The sequence below is a fragment of the Pristis pectinata genome, chromosome 34 (assembly GCF_009764475.1).
Source record: "Pristis pectinata isolate sPriPec2 chromosome 34, sPriPec2.1.pri, whole genome shotgun sequence".
Classification (NCBI taxonomy): Eukaryota; Metazoa; Chordata; class Chondrichthyes; order Rhinopristiformes; family Pristidae; genus Pristis; species Pristis pectinata.
This window is the reverse complement of record NC_067438.1, coordinates 11,940,584-11,963,218: the sequence shown is the minus strand read 5'-3', so window position 1 is coordinate 11,963,218 and position 22,635 is coordinate 11,940,584. Positions and strand designations below refer to the sequence as shown.

General features: G+C 49.0%; 1 protein-coding gene across 1 annotated transcript in view; it reads left to right on the top strand.

Moving 5' to 3' along the window:
* Positions 1-22,635, top strand: part of LOC127585877 (complement C4-B-like) — an 86,969-nt gene that overhangs the window by 23,614 nt on the left and 40,720 nt on the right. Inside the window, exons 13-21 of the mRNA XM_052043588.1 lie at positions 358-552; positions 3,813-3,962; positions 7,206-7,332; positions 10,422-10,493; positions 13,196-13,390; positions 14,864-14,978; positions 17,820-17,890; positions 19,010-19,149; positions 20,653-20,862. Coding sequence (XP_051899548.1) covers positions 358-552; positions 3,813-3,962; positions 7,206-7,332; positions 10,422-10,493; positions 13,196-13,390; positions 14,864-14,978; positions 17,820-17,890; positions 19,010-19,149; positions 20,653-20,862 — 1,275 coding nt within the window. The remainder of the gene's footprint in view (positions 1-357; positions 553-3,812; positions 3,963-7,205; positions 7,333-10,421; positions 10,494-13,195; positions 13,391-14,863; positions 14,979-17,819; positions 17,891-19,009; positions 19,150-20,652; positions 20,863-22,635) is intronic.

The window sequence follows — 22,635 nt, the reverse complement described above, 5'->3', positions numbered from 1 at the left end:
AGGTTACCCCACCACTTAATAAGTTCATGGGATGCTCTTATTGTGTACACAGGCAGGCATACACATACATACAGTATATAGATGGTACCCTCACATGCTTTCATGCACAGGCACACACAAATGCAGAGAGACAGATACACACACCTACAGGCACACACCAAACACACACACTCACACCTATAGGCACACACACACACACACACACATATGAAACAGTCAGGATGGACACATATATGTTGAAACACATGCTAAAATGAACATATACGTATGTGACACCCACACACACACACTTGTCTCACTCTGTATATGTTTTGTGAGCTGGTTATAACGGAGATTCCAATGTTTCTCTCTCCATAGATTATAAACAAAGGCAAGGTGCTTCTAGTGGGCCGCATTGCGAAATCTCAGCTGACCAAACTCACCCTCCCATTGAGCTTGGAAATGGTCCCCTCCTTCCGCCTCGTCCTGTACTACTACATCGACGTCGGGGGCAAGACAGAGATGGTGGCAAATTCTGCGTGGATTGACGTGAAGGACGTTTGTGAGGCAGAGGTAAGGTTGTACTGACCTGCTCTTCACGTGTTACAGATGAAGTGACCTTTGTGCTGTGACGTTCCCAGTCGCACCAACCAGCCCGGGAGAAAACAAAACCTGATTTTCCTCATTGCCTTCAATAAATGATGAGGTGGGTTTATACTAACGTTAAACCTCATTCTTGTCTCTGTGGATTTTTTCCCTGCTTAATAACAGCCACAGATGGGAAGGGTGATAATTTTCCCCTGGTGGGGTTACAACAGTAGCACTGAGAAATCACCTCACGTCACATAGAACCGGCAATATTCCATCCCATTTGGCTGTCATCTACAAACAGAAAGGACTCAGTTAAAATTGTGCTATGTTAGCACTTAGGACTATATGCAGCACAGAAGGAGGCCATTTGGCTCATCATGTTGATGCCAGCTCGTTGGAAGAGCTTGGCAAATAATCCCACTCCCTGATCTTTTCCCAGGGTCTGCCAAACCTTTCCTTTTCCAAATATCTCCGTCTGGAAGGTCATCATTGAATCTCCTTCCTCCATCTTCCCAGACAGTGCATTGCTCATCAGAACGGTGCGTTACCATGAAAACAAAGAGCATCTTTCCTTCTGTTCTCTATTTGCCAGTTATTTCGTATTTACTGCCTGACTTGTCAATCCTACAGCCAGCGGAAACAGAATTTCATCCTGGATTAGAGTCACAGAGCAATACAGCATGGATACAGGCCCTTCGGCCCAACCAGTCCCATGCCGACCACAGTGCCCACCCAGCTGGTCCCAACTTCCTGCGTTCGGCCCATATCCCTCCAAGCCCTGCCCCTTCATGTACCTATCCAAGTGCTTCTTAAATGATACTATTGTACCTGCCCCAAACACTTCCTCTGGCAGCTCGTTCCACACACTCACCACCCTCTGGGTGAAAAAGTTGCCCCTCAGGTCCCTGTTAAATCTTTCACCGTATACCTATGCCTCCTAGATTTGAACTCCCCTATGCTGTTACTTTATCTATACCTCTCATAACTTTAAATGAGCATCTTTCCTTCTGTTCTCTATTTCCTTCTATCTTTAAACAGAAATGAGGTAGAGAAGGAATGACTTACACTGCGCACACAATATGGAGATGGTTGTGTGCTGGGTGTTATTTCCAAAATTAGGTTCTACAACTCAAAGAAGCTGAAAGCAACGAACAATCTGCTGGAGGAACCCTCCTCAGATGCTGCTCGACCCGCTGAGTTCCTGCAGCAGATAGTTTATTGCTCCAGATTCCAGCGTCTGCAGTCTCTTGTGTCTCTAACGTTCAGACGTGGGGTGTAACGGTCAGAGGCTAATGCACTGAGCATTCGGCAGAACAAGTTAGGAACGTTTCTGCAGCCACAAGACAATCGACTCTCTGTGGCGATAAGAACGGAAAATGCTGGGACCCGTTTGCATCTGTGGAAAGAGAAACAGTTGACGTTCCAGGTCTGAGAGCCTTTGTTGGGACCTTTTGTTGACATGAGCCCAGCAGACAAACGAGGCCAGTAGTTTCACTTGTTAACGTTCCGGTCCCTTTATCAGGGGCGGGAGGGGCCAATTCGGCGAGTTAACATCATTCAATAATGGATAGGGATTTAGTGTGAGACTGGAACTATCGGTTATCTAGTTGTTAACAAGTGGAGTTTATTGTCGTGTGCACAAGTAGGTGAGGCACAATGAAAATCTTGCTTGCAGCAGCATCACAGGCACGTACGTACGGACAGCACACAGAATATAAACTACACATAAACTATACAAGACAGTGAAGAGAGAGAGGGTAAAGGACTGTGAAAAATAAGACTGCAGTGCAAAACGAAAAGACACAATAAGAGAGGTCTATGGTGGTGCAAGAGGTGGTCTGTGGTGTTCCCTTGCTGAGGTAGAGTTAGGGTTGTGCAGGTCGGTTCAAGAACCTGGCGGTTGTGGGGAAGTTGACTGTGGGGATGTGGTGACCAGTTGGTTAACACTGGGTGTTATTTCCTGAATCAACCGGACAGCATCAGACTATTTCACTGCAGGGAACTTTATCCCACCTCCTGGGTAACAAAGAAGCGGATGCCCAAGATTTTCAGCCAAGCTGAATGAGAAGGTGGTGCAGTTGCGCAGCGGGTAGAGCCGCTGCCTCACGGCTCCAGAGACCCGGGTTCGATCCGGACCTCCGGCGCTGTCTGTGTGTGTGGAGTTTGTACGTTCTCCCTGTGACCACGTGGGTTTTCCCTGGGTGCTCCGGTTTCCTCCCACATCCCAAAGATGTGCGGGTTGGTGGGTTAATTGGCCGCTGTAACTTGCCCCTGGTGAGAGGTGAGGGGTAGAATCTGGGTGGAGTTGATGGGAATGCGGGAGAATAGAATGGGATTGATGTGAGTGGGTGGTTGATGGTCGGCACGGACTCGGTGGGCCGAACGGCCTGTTTCTGTGCTGTATAACTCTACAGCTGTGGGATCCTCTGCTGTGTAGAAACTCCCTCTCATTTGTAACCCCAGAACCAGCCAAACCTGAAACTGTTCCAGTCTGTTCATAATTGAAGAAACTTCTCTTGATTTTGATCGGCCATTAGAAGGGGTTATTCACTACACATTGAATCCACAGCTGTGGAATGTGGGTCTCAACAGTCAATAATCAACTGAATAGCCTTCCATGAAATTGCAGCTTTATAAAGCTCCGGTTAGGCCACAGCTGGACTCCTGAATTCACTTCTGGCCGCCCTGCTACAGCAAGGATGTGCAGGCTTTGGAGAGGGTGCAGAAGAGGTTCACCAGGATGCTGCCTGGATTAGCTATAAGGAGAGGTTGGACAAACTTGGGGTGTGTACTCTGGAGTGGCAGAGGCTGAGGGGAGACCTGATAGAGGTTTATAAAATGATGCATAATTATAGTGGACAGCCGATATCTTTTTCCCAGAGTCGAAATGTCTAATATCAGAGGGCATGCATTTAAGGTGAGAGGGGGAAAGTTCAAAGGAGATGTGCGGGGCATTTTTTACACAGAGAGTGGTGGGTCCCTGGAATGTGCTGCCAGGGTTGGTGGTGGAGGGAGATACAACAGAGGCATTTAAGAGGCTCTTCGGTAGTCACGTGAATGTGCAGGGAACGGAGGGATATAGATCATATGCAGACAGAAGGGATCAGTTTAATTAGGTGTCGTTAGCTTCATTAGTTCGGCGGAACATCATGGGCTGCAGGGCCTGTTCCTGTGCTGTACTGTCCCACGTTCTATGTAAAATGCTGCAAAGTCAGTGTCTCCAATTTTACTGTTCGATATAGATTACAATCCAAGATATGCTCGAAGATTATTTGCCAGGATCCTCCACAGAACTGAATATTCAAATGGGAGACAACGGGAAGGTGTGCCTGGCTGTAGTGGACAGTGCAATCTACATCCTCAACAACAAGAATAAACTTACACAAAACAAGGTAAGTGCTGGTTTTGGATCGTTGTCTCAACCTGGACTGTTCCGATGTGAAGTATCTCATCACAACGTGAGACCAGGAAAAGGTCTCTATCTCCAAGGTGTTGTGCAAGGTGCTGTCATAATGTCGGAGAAGGCCATTCAGCCCTTCGAGTCTCTTCTGCTATTCATCAAGATCATGGCAGATTTTCCACCTCAGCGTGACTGCCCTGTACCACCCTCACATCCCTAAATACCCAGAGATGTATTGGTCTCTGGTCTGAAGGAAGTCGGTGACTGAAACTCCACGGCCCTCTGTGGGAGAGAATTCCAACCACCCTTCACCCACTGGGTGAAGGACCTTCTCCCTATCCCTGTCCTAAGCAGCCCGCTCCTCAGCCTGGGCGGGTGTCCCCTGGTCCTAGACTCCTTTTCCAGGGGAAGCAGCCTCCCTGCGCCCATTCTGTTCAACCCTGGAAGAATTTCACTGACACCTCCCGTCGTTGTTGCAATGCGGGCCTGGTCTACTCAACCTCTCCTCCTTCAGCAAACCCGCCATTCCTGAACCGGTCTGGCGAGTCCTCACTGCACTCCGTCCATGACAGGTTCATCCTTACCCAGGTAAGGTGTGCAATCCTCCAAGCGTGGTCCCATCACGACCCTTTTGCAGGAGGAGTTATTTCCCCCTGTACTCAAGTCCTCTTCTAATACATGTCAACACACTATTCTCCACCTTAATAGAGAAAAAAAGGACCGCAGATGCTGGAATCTAGATGAAAAAACAACAAGATACTGGAGGAACTCCACAGGTCAGACAGCATCCGTGGAGTAAAGCAGACGGTCCTGAAGAAGGATCCCAACCTGAAAGGTTGACCGTCTGTTTTTCTCCACGGATGCTGCCTGGCCTGCTGAGTTCCCCCAGCATCTTGTTTTTTTATGCACCTTAACTCTCCATCCCACTCCCACTCTCACCTCTCTGTCCATAGCTGTTATAATGAACCCCAACACAAGCTGGAGGATCAGCACCTCATCTTCTGTCTGGGCATGTTGCAGTCTTTCTGACTCAATATCAAATTCTCTGACTTCAGGTAACTTGCTTTCTCAGTGTAAGAACTGGTCACTTCCGCTGTAAGTCATCCATCTGTGATGTTGGCTCCGTTTTTTATCTCTCCATTAGTATATTCTGGCCTGCTGGGCCTGTCCCACTGGTAGTTGGCTTATTGTTGTCACAGCCATAGGGTCATACAGCACATAAAAAGGCCCTTCAGCCCAACTGATCCATGCCGGCAACGATTCTCATCTAAGCTGATCCCATTTGCCTGTGTTGGGCCCATGTCCTTCTAAACCCTTCCTATCCGTGTACTTGTACTTGTACATGTACAGAGATACAGTGAAAAGCTTCTGTTTGCATGCCATCCAGACAGATCTTTCCATAGATAAGTACATCAAGGTAGTACACAAGGAAAAATAAACAGAATGCAGAATATAGTGCTGCAGTTACAGAGAAAGTGCAGTGCAGGCAGACAAATACAGTGCATGGGCCACAACGAGATAAACAGGGAATTCAAGAGTTCACCTTTTAGCGTAACAGCAGGATAGACGCTGTCCTTGAGCACCGGTGGTACATGTCCTTGGGTGTTTGTATCTTCCTTCTGATAGGAGGGGGGGAGAAGAGAGAATGTCCAGAGTGGGAGGGGTCCTTGATTATGTTGGCTGCTTTCCTGAGGCATTGGCAGCACACAGCACACACAACAACAACGCATAATCACCATCTAACTGCCCAATTTTACCTCGTCTCACCCTACCACAGATATTTCCTCTGTCCTAGCCATCCCTCCCGCCACCTGCTCTGCACCTTACAGTTACTCTTTCTTATTTCCCTTTCTTAGTTCCAATGAATGTTCTCAAACCTGAAACGTGAACTCTGTTTCCCGCTCCACAGATGCTGCCTGGCCCGCTGAGCGTTTCCAGCATTTCCCGTTCCAATGCCATATTAACTTGTATTAAACAAATCTGCATTTGGCTGTCCTTCACCACCTCCTCCAGACGGTGTCACTGCCTGCCCATACAACTGGACAGAAGCAATCCCACAGGGACACTGTGCAGGGAAGGCCTGGAGATGTCCGTAGTATCCAAGCCACTGTTTCCCTCACAATCAATATTTACCAACCAGACGACAACATTGCAGATCAGAAGAAAAACATGTAGATGCTGGAAATCTGAAATCAAAGCAGAAAATGCTGGAAACACTCAGCAGGTCAGGCAGCATCTGTGGAGAGAGAAACTGAGTTAATGTTTCAGTTTGAACCAGGAAAGAAAGGTAGAAGAATATGGCTGAGAATATTTATGGAAGATCTGTGGCAGCACAGTGGCACAGCGGGTAGAGCCGATGCCTCATAGCGGCAAAGACCCAGGTTCAATCCTGACCTCCGGCACTGTCTGTGTGGAGTTTACACGTTCCCCAGGTGTCCACATGCGTTTTCTCCTGGTACTCTGGTTTCCTCCCACATTCCAAAGGTGTGTGTGTTGGTAGGTTCATTGGATCCTATACATTGTCCCTGGGGTGTAGGTGAGGGGTAGAATATGGGGGGGTGGGGGGGGGGTGGGAAGCTGCCAGCGGTGGTTGGGGTTGAGAGTCAGTGTGGATTAGTGGGCTCTTTCCATGCTGCATCTCTCAAGGACTCTGACTAAAATTAGCTGAGGATCTCCTTCATTTACAACAGTGACTACCTTCACTGAAGCTGTTTTAAAGATATTGTGGATGCTGCCTGGACTAGAGGGCATGTGCTATCGGGAGAGGCTGGACAAACTTGGGCTCTTTTCTCTGAAGCGGTGGAGGCCGAGGGGTGACCTGCTGGAAGTGTATAAAATTATGAGGGGCATACATAAGGTGGACAAGCAATATCTTTTTCCCATTACTGAGTGGTCCAATACCAGAGGGCATGCATTTAAGGTGAGAGGGGGTAGGTTCAGAAGAGACGTGAGGGGTAAGTTTTTTACTGAGAGAGTGGTGGATGCCTGGAATGTGTTGCCTGATAGTGTGGTGGAGGCAAATTCATAGGGGGATTTTAAGAGGGGCTTCGATGGGCACAGGAATGACAGGAAACTGGAGGGATCTGGGCATTCTGTAGGTAGGAGGGATTAGCTATGTCGGCACAACATTGTGGGCTGAAGGGCCTGTTCTGTGCTATGTTCTATGAGATTGTAAGAAGCAGGACATTACTGCGGCTCTGTTCTCCCTCCTGATGGGAAATGTGTCTCCGTCCAGGTCTTTGAACAGATGAACGCCTACGACCTGGGCTGCACCTTTGGAGGAGGGGCAGACAGCGTTCATGTTTTCATGGATGCCGGACTGACTTTTCTTTCCAGCGTCGACACCTCTAAGCTTCGAGATGGTAAGTCAAGCTTGTGGGACAGGTAGCAGCTTCGATGGGTGCTGATCGAAACCAGTAAAGATTTATTAAGGGTGACGGGAATCTATAACAGCCTTCGTCAATCAGTAAAACTCCGATAATCCGGCATCCTTGGGACTCTGGCCGTGCCGGACTGGCTGATATTCCGGACTATTGGATGTTACCTCTTGAGACTCCAGCACACTTTTATTTCAGGTTACACAATGGTATGATAAACTTTCCAGTGATCCTGGTGAGTTTTAAGGGAGTGGGAAATATACAAGAACTCAGGATCCCGGCTCCGAACCCACCCACGTTCCTGACCTTTGGTGTTCCCGGACCCTGATCCCAGCTCCAGCTGCACTCCCGGCTCACAGTCCGGATCCTGGTCCCGGCTACACTCTGGACCTCCCGGCTCACATTCCGGACCGATGAGTGAGCCAGATGCCAGAGCATCAGATTTTCTGAACAATCAGATAGAACACAGAACAGTACAGCACAGGAACAGGCCCTTCAGCCCACCATGTCTGTGCCAAACACCATGCCGAATTAAACTAAATCCCTTCTGCCTGCACATGATCCACATCCCTCCATTACCCGCATATTCATGCGTTTGTCTAACAGCCTCTTAAATGCCTCTATCGTATCTGCCTCCACCCCGGCAGCCCGTTCCAGGCTCCATGTAAAAAACCTGCCCGGCACATCCCCTTTGAACTTTCCCCCTCTCACCTTAAATACATGTCCTCTAGTATTAGACATTTACACACCCTAGGGAAAAGATTCTGAGCATGTCCCCTTTCTATGGCTCTCATAATCTCATAAACTTTTATCAGGATGCCGGATTATCGGAATAATAGGACAGATGTCTGAATGATTAGGGAAAACCCATTCACATTTGGACATTGAAGAGAAAAATTAAATCCTGGGAAGATGTAGTCCTGTCATTAGAGCTTCCTTTAGCAACCCACAGAGGATTCACGAGGTCACAAGACAAAGGAGCAGAAGTAGGTCATTCGGCCCATCGAGTCTGCTCCACTACCTCACCATTGGCGAAACTATTCTCCATCTGGCCCCAATTCCTGGCCTTTTCCCCATATCCCTTGATACCTTGACTAATTAGATACCTATCAATCTCCTCCTTAAACACCCCCACTGATGGAGCCTCCATGGCTGTATGTGGCAATGAATTCCATAAATCCATGACCCTCTGGCTAAAGAAATTTCTCCTCATTTCTGTTCTAAATGGGTATCCTCTAATTCTAAGACTGTGCCCTCTAATCCTGGACTCACCCACCAAGGGAAACAGCTTGGCCACATCTACTCTGTCCTGTCCTTTCAACATTCAAAATGTTTTTATGAGGTACCCTCTCATTCTTCTGTACTTCAGTGAGTACAGTCCAAGAGCCGACAATCGCTCATCGTATGTAAGCCCTTTCATTCCGGGAATCATCCTCGTAAATCCTTCCTGAACCCTCTCTAGCATCAGTACATCCTTCCTAAGATAAGGGGCCCAAAACTGCAGACAGTACTCCAAATGAGGTCTCACCAGTGCCCCAGGATAAATAGGGCTGGAAGAGATTGCTCAGGTAAGAAAAGGCGAGATTGAGAAAGAATTTGCAAGCAAAGATATTTAAAATCAAGGCATAGCTTCATGGGCAACTTTCCCCAGACTTCCCCTTTGAACTTTCCCCCTCTCACCTTAAAGCTATGCCCTCCAGTATTCGACGTTTCTCTCTGAGGGAAAAGACTCTGGCTGTTGACCCTGTCTATGCCTCTCTATCAGTGAGAGGGAACTTGATTGATCCTGAGGGGTCCTGACAGGGTGGATGGGAAGATGATGTTTCCTTTAGTGGGAGAACCAGGGGTCACCGTTTTAAAGTAAGTGGCTGCCTATTTAAGACAGAGTTGGAAACGTAGAAGTGGTGAAAGATTTTCTCCCAGTGGGTGGCAAGTCTTTGGATTTCTCTTCTCAAGGAGTGGTGGGTCAGAGTCGTTGAGTATTTTTAAGGCAGAGGGAGGTAGATTTTTTGACAAGCAAGGGAAGTGAAAGGTTAGTGGGGAGAGGTGGGAATGTGTTGAGGTTGCAATCAGATCAGCCGTGAGTTTACTGGAGCAAGTTTGAGGAACTGAATGGGCTACTTCTGCTTGTAATCCCATGTAGACGACCTGACAGTGAGGAGAGAGGGTTGGAAAGTGGCTTCAGTGTTGGCAGTGGGTAGACTGGGTGCTTCTGTTTCCAGACTATGCCACTTAATGGTATTAATGGGGCTAATGGTAAATCGTTGGGAAAACATAGTGTGCATTTCTGGTCGCCCCATCACGGGAAGGCTGTGGAGGCTTTGGAGAGGGTGCAAGAAAGATTTACCAGGATGCTGCCTGGATTAGAGGGAATAAGCTAGAAGGAGAGGTTGGACAAACTTGGGTTGTTTTCTCTGGAGCGTCAGAGGCTGAGGGGAGACCTGATAGAAGTTTGTAAAATTGAGAAGCATAGGTAGAGTAGACAGTCAGAATCTTTTTCTCAGGACAGAATATCTAATAGTAGAGGGCATGCATTTAAGGTGAGAGGGGGAAAGTTTAAAGGAGATGTGTGGGGCAAGTTTTTACACAGAGAGTGGTGGGTGCCTGGAACGGGCTGCCAAGGGGAGTGGTGGAAGCAGATACAACAGTGGATTCAAGAGGCGTTTACACAGACACTTGTATATGCAGGGAATGGAGGCAGGCAGAAGAGATTTAGGTTAATTTGGCATCGTGTTCGGCACAGACATTGTGGGCCGAAGGGCCTGTTCCTGTGCTGTGCTGTTCTGTGTTCTATGTTCTATGATTTGGTGCAGGCTGGGGAAGAGGATGTTTTAAGAGTAAGATTCCCCGGACACGTCACCCTGCTGACGATCTGTAGCCTGTAGGCTGGGGAAGAGGATGTTTTAAGAGTAAGATTCCCCGGACACGTCACCCTGCTGACGATCTGTAGCCTGTAGGCTGGGGAAGAGGATGTTTTAAGAGTAAGATTCCCCGGACATGTTACAATGCTGACTATCTGCAGCCTGAGTGAGTCAGAACTTTTCTTCTAATTCACCATTGTTGTCTCCCGACAGGATATTCCTGCAAAACAGACAGCAAGAGGACGAAAAGGTCACTTGAGATCCAAGCGCAGTACATGGGAAAATGTAAGGAAGGAGTCACAGTCCTCTTGATTCGACAAAATCATTAAGTCCACAAGCAAAATACTGGGAACAAAAGGTGCTGGAAATACTCAACAGGTCAGGCAGCGTCTGTGGAGACAGAGAGAGGAGAGAGGTGGAGTATTGTTTCATCAGAACTGTTCTTCTGCTGAAACGTGAGCTCCTCACGGATCTCCTCCTGCAACCCTTTGTTGCCTCCACTTCCCACCTCCTGGCCTCTGTCACTGCCTCCACCCTTCCCTCCGCCACCGGACTCCATCTGCCAGTCACCCCCTCCTCACCTGGATCCACCAATCGCTTGCCAGCTCTTGCCTCACCACCCCCCACCTCGCCTCTTTATACCTGCTATCTCCCCTCTGCTCTTTCAGTCCAGATCAAGAGTCTCGACCCGAAACGTTGACTATCCACTTCCCTCCACAGATGCTGCCTGACTCGCTGAGTTCCTCCAGCAGCTCGATCTTTGCTCCGGATTGCAGCACCTGCGGTCTCTCGTGTCTCCTCACAGATCCTGCCTGCCCTGATCAGCATCTGCCGTATTTGCTGCTCTTCATTTCAGAGATTACTTGTTAATGCTCCTGGCCATCACAGGGGTTACTGGCACGTTGTACTATGAGTCGAGAGGGGATAACTTCAGTGGTGTTCAAATCAAAATCAGAAAGTGCAAATTAAACCTTCAAGTGTTTGTCACCTTTTGTGGGTCCCAGCATCGACCCCTGTGGTACACTGGGATCAAAGAAACAAACGCAAACTTTTCACCATCATGGCCTCCTATCACCAGGACAGTTTTGGACCCAATGTACCAACTTGCCCTGGATCCTGTGAGTTTGAGTCGTTTGGACCAGTCTCCTGTGTGGGACCTTGTCAAACGTCTTACTGAAGTCCACGTAGATTACATCAACTACAACACCCTTCCCCGGACATTTTGTTACCTCTTCCAAACATTCAATCAAATTGGTGGGGCAGGATTCCTCTTCACGAAGCCATGCCACGGAGTCATTGAGTCACAGAGCTGTGCAGCAGGGAAAACAGGCCATTTGCTCCATCTTGTCCATGCTGACCAAGGTGCCTAACTGAGATAATCTCACTTGCCTGCATTTGGCTCATATCCTAAACCTTTCCTATTGAAGTACCTGTCCAAATGTCTTTTAAATGTCTTAATTGTACCTCCCTCTATTTCTTCTGCTTGCAGCTTGTTCCGTATATTCACCACCCTCTGTGTGGAAAAAGTTACCCCTCAGGTCCCTTTTAAATCTTTCCCCTCGCACCTTGAATCTATGCCCTCTAGTTTTGGATGCCCTATACCCTGGGGAATAGACTGTGACCATTCATCATATCCATGCCCCTCATGGTTTTATAAACCTCGATAAGGTCACCCCTCAGTCTCCTATGCTCCAGGGAAATAAAGCCCCAGCCTAGACAGCCTCTCCTTACAACTCAAACCCTCCAGTTCTGGTACCATCCTTGTAAACCCTTTCCAGGTTAATGACGTCCTTTCTATAGCAGGGCGACCAGACTGCACATTGTACTCCAAATGTGGCCTTACCAACATCTTGTACAGCTGTAACGTGATGTCCCAACTCCTGTACTCACTGCCCTGACTGATGAAGGTCACCGTGCCAAATGCCTTCTTCACCACCTTGTTACCTATATATTGGGCTTCCCCTTTTCCTCTCTTCAGTCCTGAAGAAGGGTCCAGTCCTGAAACATTGTCCACCTGCGTTTCTCCACGGATGCTGCCTGGCCTGCTGAGTTCCTCCAGCATCATCGTGTTTTTCATCTAGATTCCAGAATCTGCAGTCCTTAGTTTCTCTTCTTCACCACCCTGTCTACCTGTGTCAACACCTTCAGGGAACTATGTCCTTGTACGCCAAGGTCTCCCTTTTCTACAGCACTGCCCAGGGCCCAACTATTTACTGTATAAGTCCTGCCCTGGTTTGACTGACCAAACAGCAACACCTTGCATTGATCTGAATTAAACTTCATCTGCCATTCCTCGGCCCACTGGCCCAGTTGATTGAGATCCCGTTGTAATCTTGGCCAACATTCTTCACCATCCACCACACCACCAATTTTCGTGTCATCCACACACCTACTAACCATGCTACCTGCATTCTCATCCAGATCCCTGATGTCAGTGATCAGCAAGAGTGGACCCAGCACCGATCCCAGTGACACATCTTTGACCAATTGGCCCAAGGCAAGGAGGATCAGTTGGGGTACATCGTGGGTGGCCATTGCTCATTGGCAATGATGTCCCTGCGTGGTGGAATAAATCTCAGGACCTTGAACAATCTGCCCCGCTAGAATTTCAGTGGGAGCAATGTTAAAGAGATGGGCTCAAAAGTTAACCTCATGCAGGGGCACAAATTGAGCTCTCCCTCTCCAAGTTAAAGAGCATCACCCGTTGCAAAAGCATTAGACGCAGAATTTCCTCCCCGTTCCCGAACCATCCTAGTCGTTCCGGGGCAGGGTTGTGGAAGTCCATGGACAGACGTTGATGCAGCAAGGAGCAGGGGCGTGACCTGGCACCCAGGTTCTGCTGCTTCATCTTGCCTTGGTGCCTCGGGGAAATTCCCACCACTTCTGAGTCCAGCTCCGTCCTGGCCTGGCAGCCGCTCCATTTTGGTGTGTAGGGGCAGAAGCGGTATCGTTATGCAGCATCCAACGTGGCTGTGTTTGCCCCTCAGTGAGCCACTACACCAACAGCAAAGAGCAGAAGTGCTGTTTGGATGGCATCAGCTTGATCCCAATGAAGAGGAGCTGTGAGGAGCGGGCAAAGAGGGTGAAGGAGGAGGATTGTCGGAGAGCTTTCCTCGACTGCTGCGAGTACGCGGTCGCACTGAGGAAGAACCAGTCCTCTACGACGGATGTGGTGGGCAGAAGTAAGTGTGGGTCGGGACGGGGACCCTCCGTACTCACCCTGGTGAGTGCTGTTGACAAAGCGCCAGAGGAACAGCTATGTTCTTGGGGTCTTTCTACTGGGGAGAGTTAGGCAGGGAAGTCACTTCACCAGTGCTTTGTGGTTGAGGGGGTCAGGTGGCCGATCGGGTGCCCATTACTAAGCAAGAGGCCCGGACAGCGCTCATAATGGGACACGATTTCAGCCACCCACCCAATGAGGAACAGTCATTGTGGTCAATGGATATCAACATTGTGTGGGGATGGTAGTCGCTATAGGCAGTGGATATCAGTATTGGGTGGGGAATGTAGTCAATTGTGGTCAATGGATGTCAATATTGGGTGGGGATTGTATTGTAGTCAATGGTTATCAATATTAGTTGGGAATTATAGTCCTTGTAGTCAATGGATATCAATATTGGGTGGCAATTGTGGTCGCTATAGGCAGTGGATATCAGTATTGGATGGGGATTGCAGTCAATTGTAATCAATGAATATCAATATTGGGTGGGAATTGTATTGTAGTCAATGGTTATCAATATTGTGTGGGGACTGTAGTCCTTGTTGTCAATGGATATCAATATTGGGTGGGGATTGTAGTCCTTGTAGTCAATGGGTACCAACGCTGAGAACCATTTGTAACTTGAACTATTCGTGTCGGAAATGGACAGACCCAGTGTGTGGGAGAGGGTCGCAGAAACACTGGCAATGGGAGAGCGAACAGGCACGGGAAGAGCGGCCCCCAGCCAGCCTCACTGTCTCAGTGAGTGAGGGGGTGAGTCTGTTCAGTGTCCTGGCTCCGCTCGGGTCCCCCCAGCCCCCGGTTGTTGTGGCTCGGGGTGGGGAGAGAAGGCCCCAGGAAATGTCCCGTTCCCACCCGGCAGAAGATCCCTGCAGCCCCGCAGCAGCCGCTGGATCCACCTCCATCCATCCCAAACGCTTGTTCATAAGTACGGGCTGTCCGTAAGTTGGGTGTTCGTATCCTGGGGAGGATCTGTAATATGGTCTCATAAATCGAATTGAATGTTCTGAGGGAATTATCAGGATGTCTGCTGAAGGATCAGACAGCGCAGAAACCGGCCCTTACTTTGGACTTCTCCATGGCGGAGACTGAGGTAGTTCAGTCACTGAGCTCAGCCAGAACCGAGGTTGATCCAATTTTGGATATTGGAGGAATAATGGGATATGCGGAGACTGCAGGAAAACGGTGCTGAGGTCCCAGATCAGGCCAAGGTCTTGTTGAATGATAGAACAGGCTTGAGGGGCTGAATGGTCTACTCCAGCTCCTATCTCTTATGTTACTATGAATTCTGTGTCAACCAGCCTTTGAGGGTATTTCAATTGGTCCATATCGGGCACTGCAAGAATGTTAAAATATAAAATTATACAGCTCTTTTTGAGATCAATGGAATGAAACTGGCTGGAAATTAACCTCAGCGGTGAAATCTTATCCCTAGCGTCGGGGAGTGAGGAGGACGACTTTTTTGATGAGACCCAGGTCCGTATTCGCAGTTTGTTCCCACACAGCTGGCTTTGGAGGACGTCTCAGGGCATGGTCAAAGGGAACAACAGGTATGGCTCCACACCGTGACACGTGGCCGCCCCTCTCCGTCTGTCTGACTCCCTCCCCTCGCTCTCGTCCACACCCACAACCAACGGGGACGTCACTGGAACACTGCCCACAATGGCTCAGGCCGTCATCTAACAAGACTCAAGTGGTCGCACTTCAGTAAGTCCCACAGCAGGCTGACGTGGAGATATGTTGCTGATCCTCCATCACTCTCGTGTTGCTGGTTTCCATCCTCGACAACAGTGACTGGTTAGGCACAAAGAGAACCTGTATTAACCAGCAATTACCTTCATTGGATCAGTTAAAAACAGACATGCAATTCACACAGTTTGGTTAACGACAAGCAGCAGTTCATACAAGACCAAGTGTCCGTGGTTTTGGGTTATGATTTGATTTATTATTATTGTCACGTGTACCGAGCTACAGTGAAAAACTTTGTTTTGCATGCCATCCATACTGATCATTTCATAACAAAGGTGCATTGAGGTAATAAAAGGGAAAATGATAACAGAATGCAGAATGTATGTGTAACAGAGAAAGTGCAGTGCAGGCAGACAGTAAGGTGCAAGGGCCATAATGATGTAGATTGTGAGGTCAAGAGTCCATCTTATTGTGCTAGGGGACCATTCAATAGTCTTATAACAGCGGGATAGAAGCTGTCCTTGAGCCCGGTGGTATGTGCTTTCAGGCTTTTGTATCCTCTGGCTAATGGGAGGGGGGAGAAGAGAGAATATCTGTGGTGGATGGGGTCTTGATTATGTTGGCTGCTTTCCTGAGGCAGTGAGAAGTGTAGACAGAGTCCATGGAGGGGAGGCTGGTTTCGGTGATGTGTTGGGCAGTGTCCACAACTCTCTGCAGTGTCCTGCAGTCTTGGGCAGAGCAGTTGCCATACCAAGCTCTGATGCATCCAGATAGGATGCTTTCTGAGGTTCATCGATAAAAATTGGTGAGGGTTAACTGGAACATAATGAATTTCTTTAGCCTCCTGAGGAAGTAGAGGTGCTGGAACGGGAGTTCACACTGGCCAGGTGTCCCCCTTGACCCCGACGTAATCTCTACATATCTCACGTTGGGTCACCCACTTCCGCAATGGTTGGTCTCCGGAGTTTTTGCTTCTTATTCGCTTTTCTTATCAGTTCCAATGTTTTGTTTCGATTTGGTTGGCTCTGGCTTATCTGGCTCGCCTGGGACCACTGCCCATTGGATCTGGCCCAGGGCTAGGGGCAGTGGTACCTCACTGCTCTTTCACCAAAGAAGGACTTGTGCCTCGTGTCACTTGCCTCGTTTCTCCCGGTCGGGCCAGTTCCAACCAGTCCCAGCCGCCTCAAGCCAGTGGCCCGGTTCAGCTTACCTCAGTTCACAGAGTGATTCTTCTCAAAGTCTGCGGCTCCCAGCCAGCACAGGATCTTCCCCCCGACAGTGCTGTGGGAGCTCCTTCACCGGAGGCACTGCAGGGGTTCAAGAAGGCTGCTCACCTGCCCTCCTCCCTGCCCCTCCCTACCTCCTCAAGGGCAACTAGGGACAGGCAATAAATGCTGGCCCTAGCAGGGCTCCCAGAGTGGGTTATATCTAATGATGTTTCTTTATAAGAGACTTACCTTTCAATATTTCCTAAACACTCATGCAATCATGACTGAGCCGAGGTCAATATATTCCTGGGGGACGAGGGGAAGTGAGAGGTTGGGGGGTAGTAGACAGCAATGCAGTGACAATCAGATCACCAATGCCCTTCTGAAATGGCGGAAGCGTTTAGAGGGCCCGAGTGGCCTTCTTCTGCTCCTGAGTTTTGTAAGCAGGTGATGTTGGTGGAGGGACAGTTACGTGTGGGGTGTGCAGAGAGCCCCCTCCTCTGGTGGTGGTGGGGGGGGGGGGTAGGGGGGGTGGGGAGTGGGCAATGTCCACATAAGGGGTCGATGTGACCTTAGTTTAATGTCTCACCTGGGAGAACGCACCTCCCTCTGTACTGTTCCGGGGCAGTGGCCTTAAGTTTTGTGCTGAAGCAAAAGGAAGCTGCGACCTTCCGGCTTAGAGATGAGCGCGCTACCTACTGAACCGAGGTGAACTCAACCAGCATAACTAGCTCATCAACCCAGTCAGCATTCAACCCAGCAAAGGGCAGTGTGCAGTGATGCATCCAACAAATGCTGAGCAGGCAAAGGTTTCAAACGACAGTGACAATCTCCATTTTAATTCCCCACTCTGACCTCCTGCGCTGTGATATTGAGGCCTAAAGCAAACTTGAGGAGCAACATCTCACCTCTCACCTTCTGTCTGGGCACCTCCCAGACTCTACCTGAACTTCAGGTAACTCACTTTCTCTGTGTCAGAACTGGCCAGTCCTGCTGCAAGTCATCCTTCTGTGACGTTGGCTGAGATTTTTCCTCTCATTACCACAGCTCTGCATTTCACAGGTTTTATGTTCCTTTGTTTGTGTTCTCACCCTGTGTTTGCCCTCAATTGATGGCCTTTGTTCATGTTCTCTCCTTCTATCTGTCCCCATTAACCCTAACCCATTGGCCAACTACAACTTATCCCCACAGCAGTCCTGCCCTCACCTTATCAGAAATATACCCTTTGTCCTATCCATCCCACTCCAACTTCTCCACAACTTTCTTTTCTCTTTTTCCAAGTCCTGACAAAGGGTCTTCAACCTGAATCATTAATGCTGCTTCTCTCTCCACAGATGCTGCCTGACCTCCTGAGTGTTTGCAGCAGTTTCTGATTTTATTTCCGATTTCCAACAGCTGCAATGTTTTAAAATGCCCATTTACAAAGCCCTTTTGCCATCCTGTGTGTATCATTCCAGGTTCTCAATGCTTATGTATGTTCTCCTGTGTCACTAGGGTGAGAATTGACATTCCCGATTCCATAACCACCTGGGAAATTCAAGCCGTTGGCCTGTTTGAGAATAAAGGTGAAAATCTTTTGGTCCAACGTTCTGAAATGATTGATGCATTAAATTACTTTGCACATGTTCAGTGGAGGAGTCTGTCCACTTCAACTCAACATTGTAACAGCAGCTAAATACAGTAAAACTCTGATAATCTGGCATCCAGTTGGTTGGATCTCCTGATAGTCCGGCATCCTGCTCACCCATTGCTCCAGAGCATGAGCTGGGGATCGCGAATGCAAACAGGATGTGCAATGGGAACTGGGATTGGGACTGAGGGTGGGGTATACGGTCAGAGCTGAGGTTGGGGTCCAGAACACCGGGGGTCAGGGATGTGGGTGGGCTTGCATTCGGGGTCCGGAGATCTTGTATGTTCCTCACTCCCTTTAAACTCACTGGGTTCACTGGAAAATTTATTTTACTAAAGTGTGCAACGTGTAATAAGAGTGAAATGAAAATGCTGGGCTGTTATTCGGAGGAACATCTAATAGTCCAGTAAATCCAACCATCCACCTCCAAGGGCCCGAGGGTGCCAGATTATCGGAGTTTTATTTACGTGTGTTCAATGTGGAGAAGTGCCGATGAATAACTATTATGTAGTTATTGTTGTGGATAATAGAAGAGTTGTCAAATCCCACAGCCCAGAGACAGGCCCTTCGGCCCACCGAGTCCCTACTGACCATCAAGCACCCATTTACAGCAAACCTACACCAATCCCATTTTATTTTCCCCACATTCCCATCAACTCCCTGTAGATTCCGCCGCTCCCCCACACACTGGGGACAACTTACAGCGGCCGATTGACCCACCGACCCGCACGTCGTTGGGAAGTGGGAGGAAACCGGAGCGCCCGGGGGAAACCCACCAGGTCACAGGGAGAACGTGCAAACTCCACACACCCGGAGGTCAGGATCGAACCTGGGTCTCTGAAGCTGTGAGGCAGCAGCTCTACCACTGTGCCACTGTGCTGACCAATATAGAAATATTTAATGTTCTGGCCAAGATTACTTCTGAGGCACTAGTGTTGGCTTTTATAAGAACTAAGCAAACACTACTGGAACATTTTCTTATTGTCTACCATTTAATAACCCTTCACATTTTTGATATTCATGTATGCCCATGTTTATTCCTTTTACATAAAAGGTTTCTGTGTCGCGGAACCTAAGCCATTGAAAGTTTTCCGGAAGGTGTTCATATCTTTACGGCTGCCGTACTCTGTGAAAAGAAACGAACAATTGGAAGTGAGAGCGATATTGTACAATTATCTCGACACTCCACTTGAGGTAAGGCGAACACCCTCGGTCCTTCATCATTAGTGTAGATGTGGCGATCAGATGGTTGGTGAGATGGGGGGGAAATGTCACCTGTCTTCCTTGTGAAACAAAATGAAGATTTGAAGTTGATGCAGAGGGGGAGCAGCGATCGTAACTGCCACCACAACAAGTGGAGTGAATCAGAAACCAATGATTCATTGAAGTAATGCGGGGTGCACAGAGGAGCAGATAGTGGATCCAGATTCTACCGCTCACCTACACACTGGGGGCAACTTAGAGCTAATAAACCCACCGACTCGCACGTCTTTGGGATGTCGGAGGAAACCGAAGCACTGGGGGGGGGGGGGGAGCCAAGCAGTCACAGGGAGAATGTGCAAGCTCCACACAGACAGAGATCCAGGTTCAATCCTGACCTTTGAGGATGTGACGGGGGAACCGGTAGATGTAATGTATTTAGATTTCCAAAAGGCATTTGACAAGTTGCCACATCAGAGGCTGGTGCAGAAATTAAGAGCTGAAGGTGCTGGGGGAAATGTGTCAGGATGGATTGAAAACTGGCTGTCACTTGGAAAACAAGGAGTTAGATTAAATGGGTCATCTCCAGGCTGAGGGGTGTAACCTGTGGAGGACCCCAGGGGTCAGTTCTTCACCCCGAATTGTTTACTATTTATATTAATGACCTGTTTCACGGAATGAAATGTAAGGTTTCCGAGTTTGCCAGTGATACGAAAGTAAGTGGTTACATGAATCGTTAACGTAAATGGTGTTGTTCCAGCATTGATCCACGTGGAAATCAACAGCCAGCTGATGCATCTCAACAGAAGCCCCGGCATCTTCTCGTTGACTGACCTGAGAACTCTGAAAACGTCCAGGGGATGTTGGAGCTGATCCCTGAGTCATTGATGCCCCTTCAACCTTACCTCTCTCCCCTCTACCCGACACCACAGAGCTCTCTTTTATCCATCCAGTCCTAACCACACATTACAAACTAACAATGACACAGAAGGAGGCCATTCAGCCCATTGGGTCTACACTGGCTTCTAGCTGACCAATCCCATCAGTCCCCTTCCCTGTAACCTGTCCTCTCTCACACGCCCAACCACTTCCCGTCCCGATTTCCCTGCCACTAGGAGTGATGGAGGAGCCGATCGACATACCTTTGGGATGTGGGAGGAAACCAGGGAGAACGTGCAAGCTGCACGCAGACAACACCCGAGGTCAGGATCGAACCTGGGTCTATGGAGCTCTGAGGCAACTGTTTTACCCACTGCACCACCTTGCCGTGGCTGAGAGGGTGTCTGCAGCCTCTGAGGTAGCGAAGGTTCCCAGAAGTTTACAGAAAGTGCTTTGGATGCTGTGACACTGCTGAGAATTCAGTGCTTTTCCTCCTTGGGATCCACTGCCATTTCTTTGGAATTCTCAGCTCGAACTTCCCGAGAACTTGTTAGTTTCCTGCTCCTGGACTGAGGAACCGTAGCGATCACTGAACTAACTGTCCCCGTTCCCTTCCAGCTGAAAGTGTACATGAAACCCGTCGATGTTCTTTGTAGCCCCGCCACGGGTGACAAGAACGTAAGGAAGGTGACCGTCAAAGCGAACTCCGGCTATCCCATTTATTTCTCCGTTGTCCCCCTGGCTATCGGCAACATCCCAATCACCATCATTGCCTACAACAACGACCTGTTCATAAATGACGCTGTCACGAAAATCCTCAAAGTGCTGGTGAGTAGATACCATCTGGCGTACATATTGCTCTGTGCCTGCGATGTGCTGCAAGTCAGTCTGTCATCGCACCCGTGCACACATGGACCTGTGCACATGACAGTAACCTCAACCTTGACTTTCCTTCAGCTGTCAGTTTTTCTGCAGAATGCACTGTTTCCGTCCACGGCCCACCACCTGGATTTTTTTCTTGTTTGTTCACTTCTGGCAACATTCACGCCGCAAGTTTGCCTGCTGTTGTACGTTCTCCCACTGACCCATCAGCTGCTGTCAGACCACACAGAGCAGCTGGAGCTGAGGTTGCAATTGCTCTGGAGTGCCCAGGGTGCAGGGGGTAGGTTGGTCACACCACGGGCGCAGGAGAGGGATTGGGTGACCACCAGGAAGGGCGGTCAGGGCGGGCAGGTAGTGCAGGAGTCATTCCTGCTGACCCTGTTACCTCGACTGACGTGTCGAACATAAGGCTCCAGACCAAGGTTCAGTACAACCTAATCGTTATTAACACTCGAGTTACTTAAGCGTGCATGTGTACCACTGACTTCCAATCACTATTGGGTTACTGTTCCAGCTTATCAATCCTTACACTCAGACTCATGGCTTGGACTCAAGTACGAGCTGTGTGAAGTGAACTGGCCAGGTTCACTCCGCCAGGGTTGGAGGCTTCTCTGATTTCGGACCTCAGGGCCCTCCTTCCCGCGATGTCCTCCCTGGGTTGTCGCTTCCGCTGTTCCAGATGGTCCTTCTTTTGTACGATTTTCCTTCCAATCTTCTTCAGCCTTTCTGTGTTCTTACCCCTGTCCTGGACCCTCACGGTGCTGAAGTCAATCACTCAGATTGCCATTTATTCAAGGACTGGGTAAACAGGACACATCTGTTTCTCTTCTGACAGCATCCTCCCGAACGATCCTGAAGGGCCGTTAGTCCCGTATCCGCTCCCTTATTCACACCAGTGTGTGTTTCTGTTCACCCCTCAAATTCCTGCCGGTGCCATTCCACAATTACCCCCACCATCTGCTTCCTGAATTACAAGTGTGTCCGTCGTGCTTTTGCAATTCGTCCAGATGTTCCTCTCACGGGATGGCAGTTCCCAAAACATTTTTAGAGTCGTAGAGTCATACAGCACAGAAATAGGCCCTTCAGCCCAACTTTTCCATGCTGACCAACATTCCTCTAAACTCGTCCTATTTGCTCGCATTTGGCCCACATCCCTCTGAACCTTTCCGATCCATGTAACTATCCAAGTATCTTTTAAATGTTGTTAATGTGCCTGCCTCAAACACTTCCTCGTTCTATGTACTGACCAGTCTCTGGGTGAAAAAGTTGCCCCTCAGGTTCCTGTTAAACCTCTCCCCTCTCACCTTAAACCTGTGCCCTCTAGTTCTTGATTCCCCAACCCTGGGAAAAGAACAGAGCACGTTCACCCTATCTATGCCCCTCATGATTTTATACACCTCTTTAAGATCACCCCTCATTCTGTCAACGTTTTGAGTCAGGACACTTCTTCGGGACCTGACCCTGAGTCCTGAGTCCTGAAGAAGGGTCCCAACCTGAAACGTTGACCGCCTGCTTTTCTCCACAGATGCTGCCTGGCCTGCTGAGTTCCTCCAGCATCATCGTGGTTTTCATCTAGATTCCAGCATCTGCAGTCCTCAGCCCTCATTCTCCTACGCTCCAATGAGAAAAGTTCCAACCAGCTCAACCTCTCTCCATAACTCAGTCCCTCGTGTCCTGGCAACATCCTCGTAAACCTCCTCTGCCCTCTTTCCAGCTTAA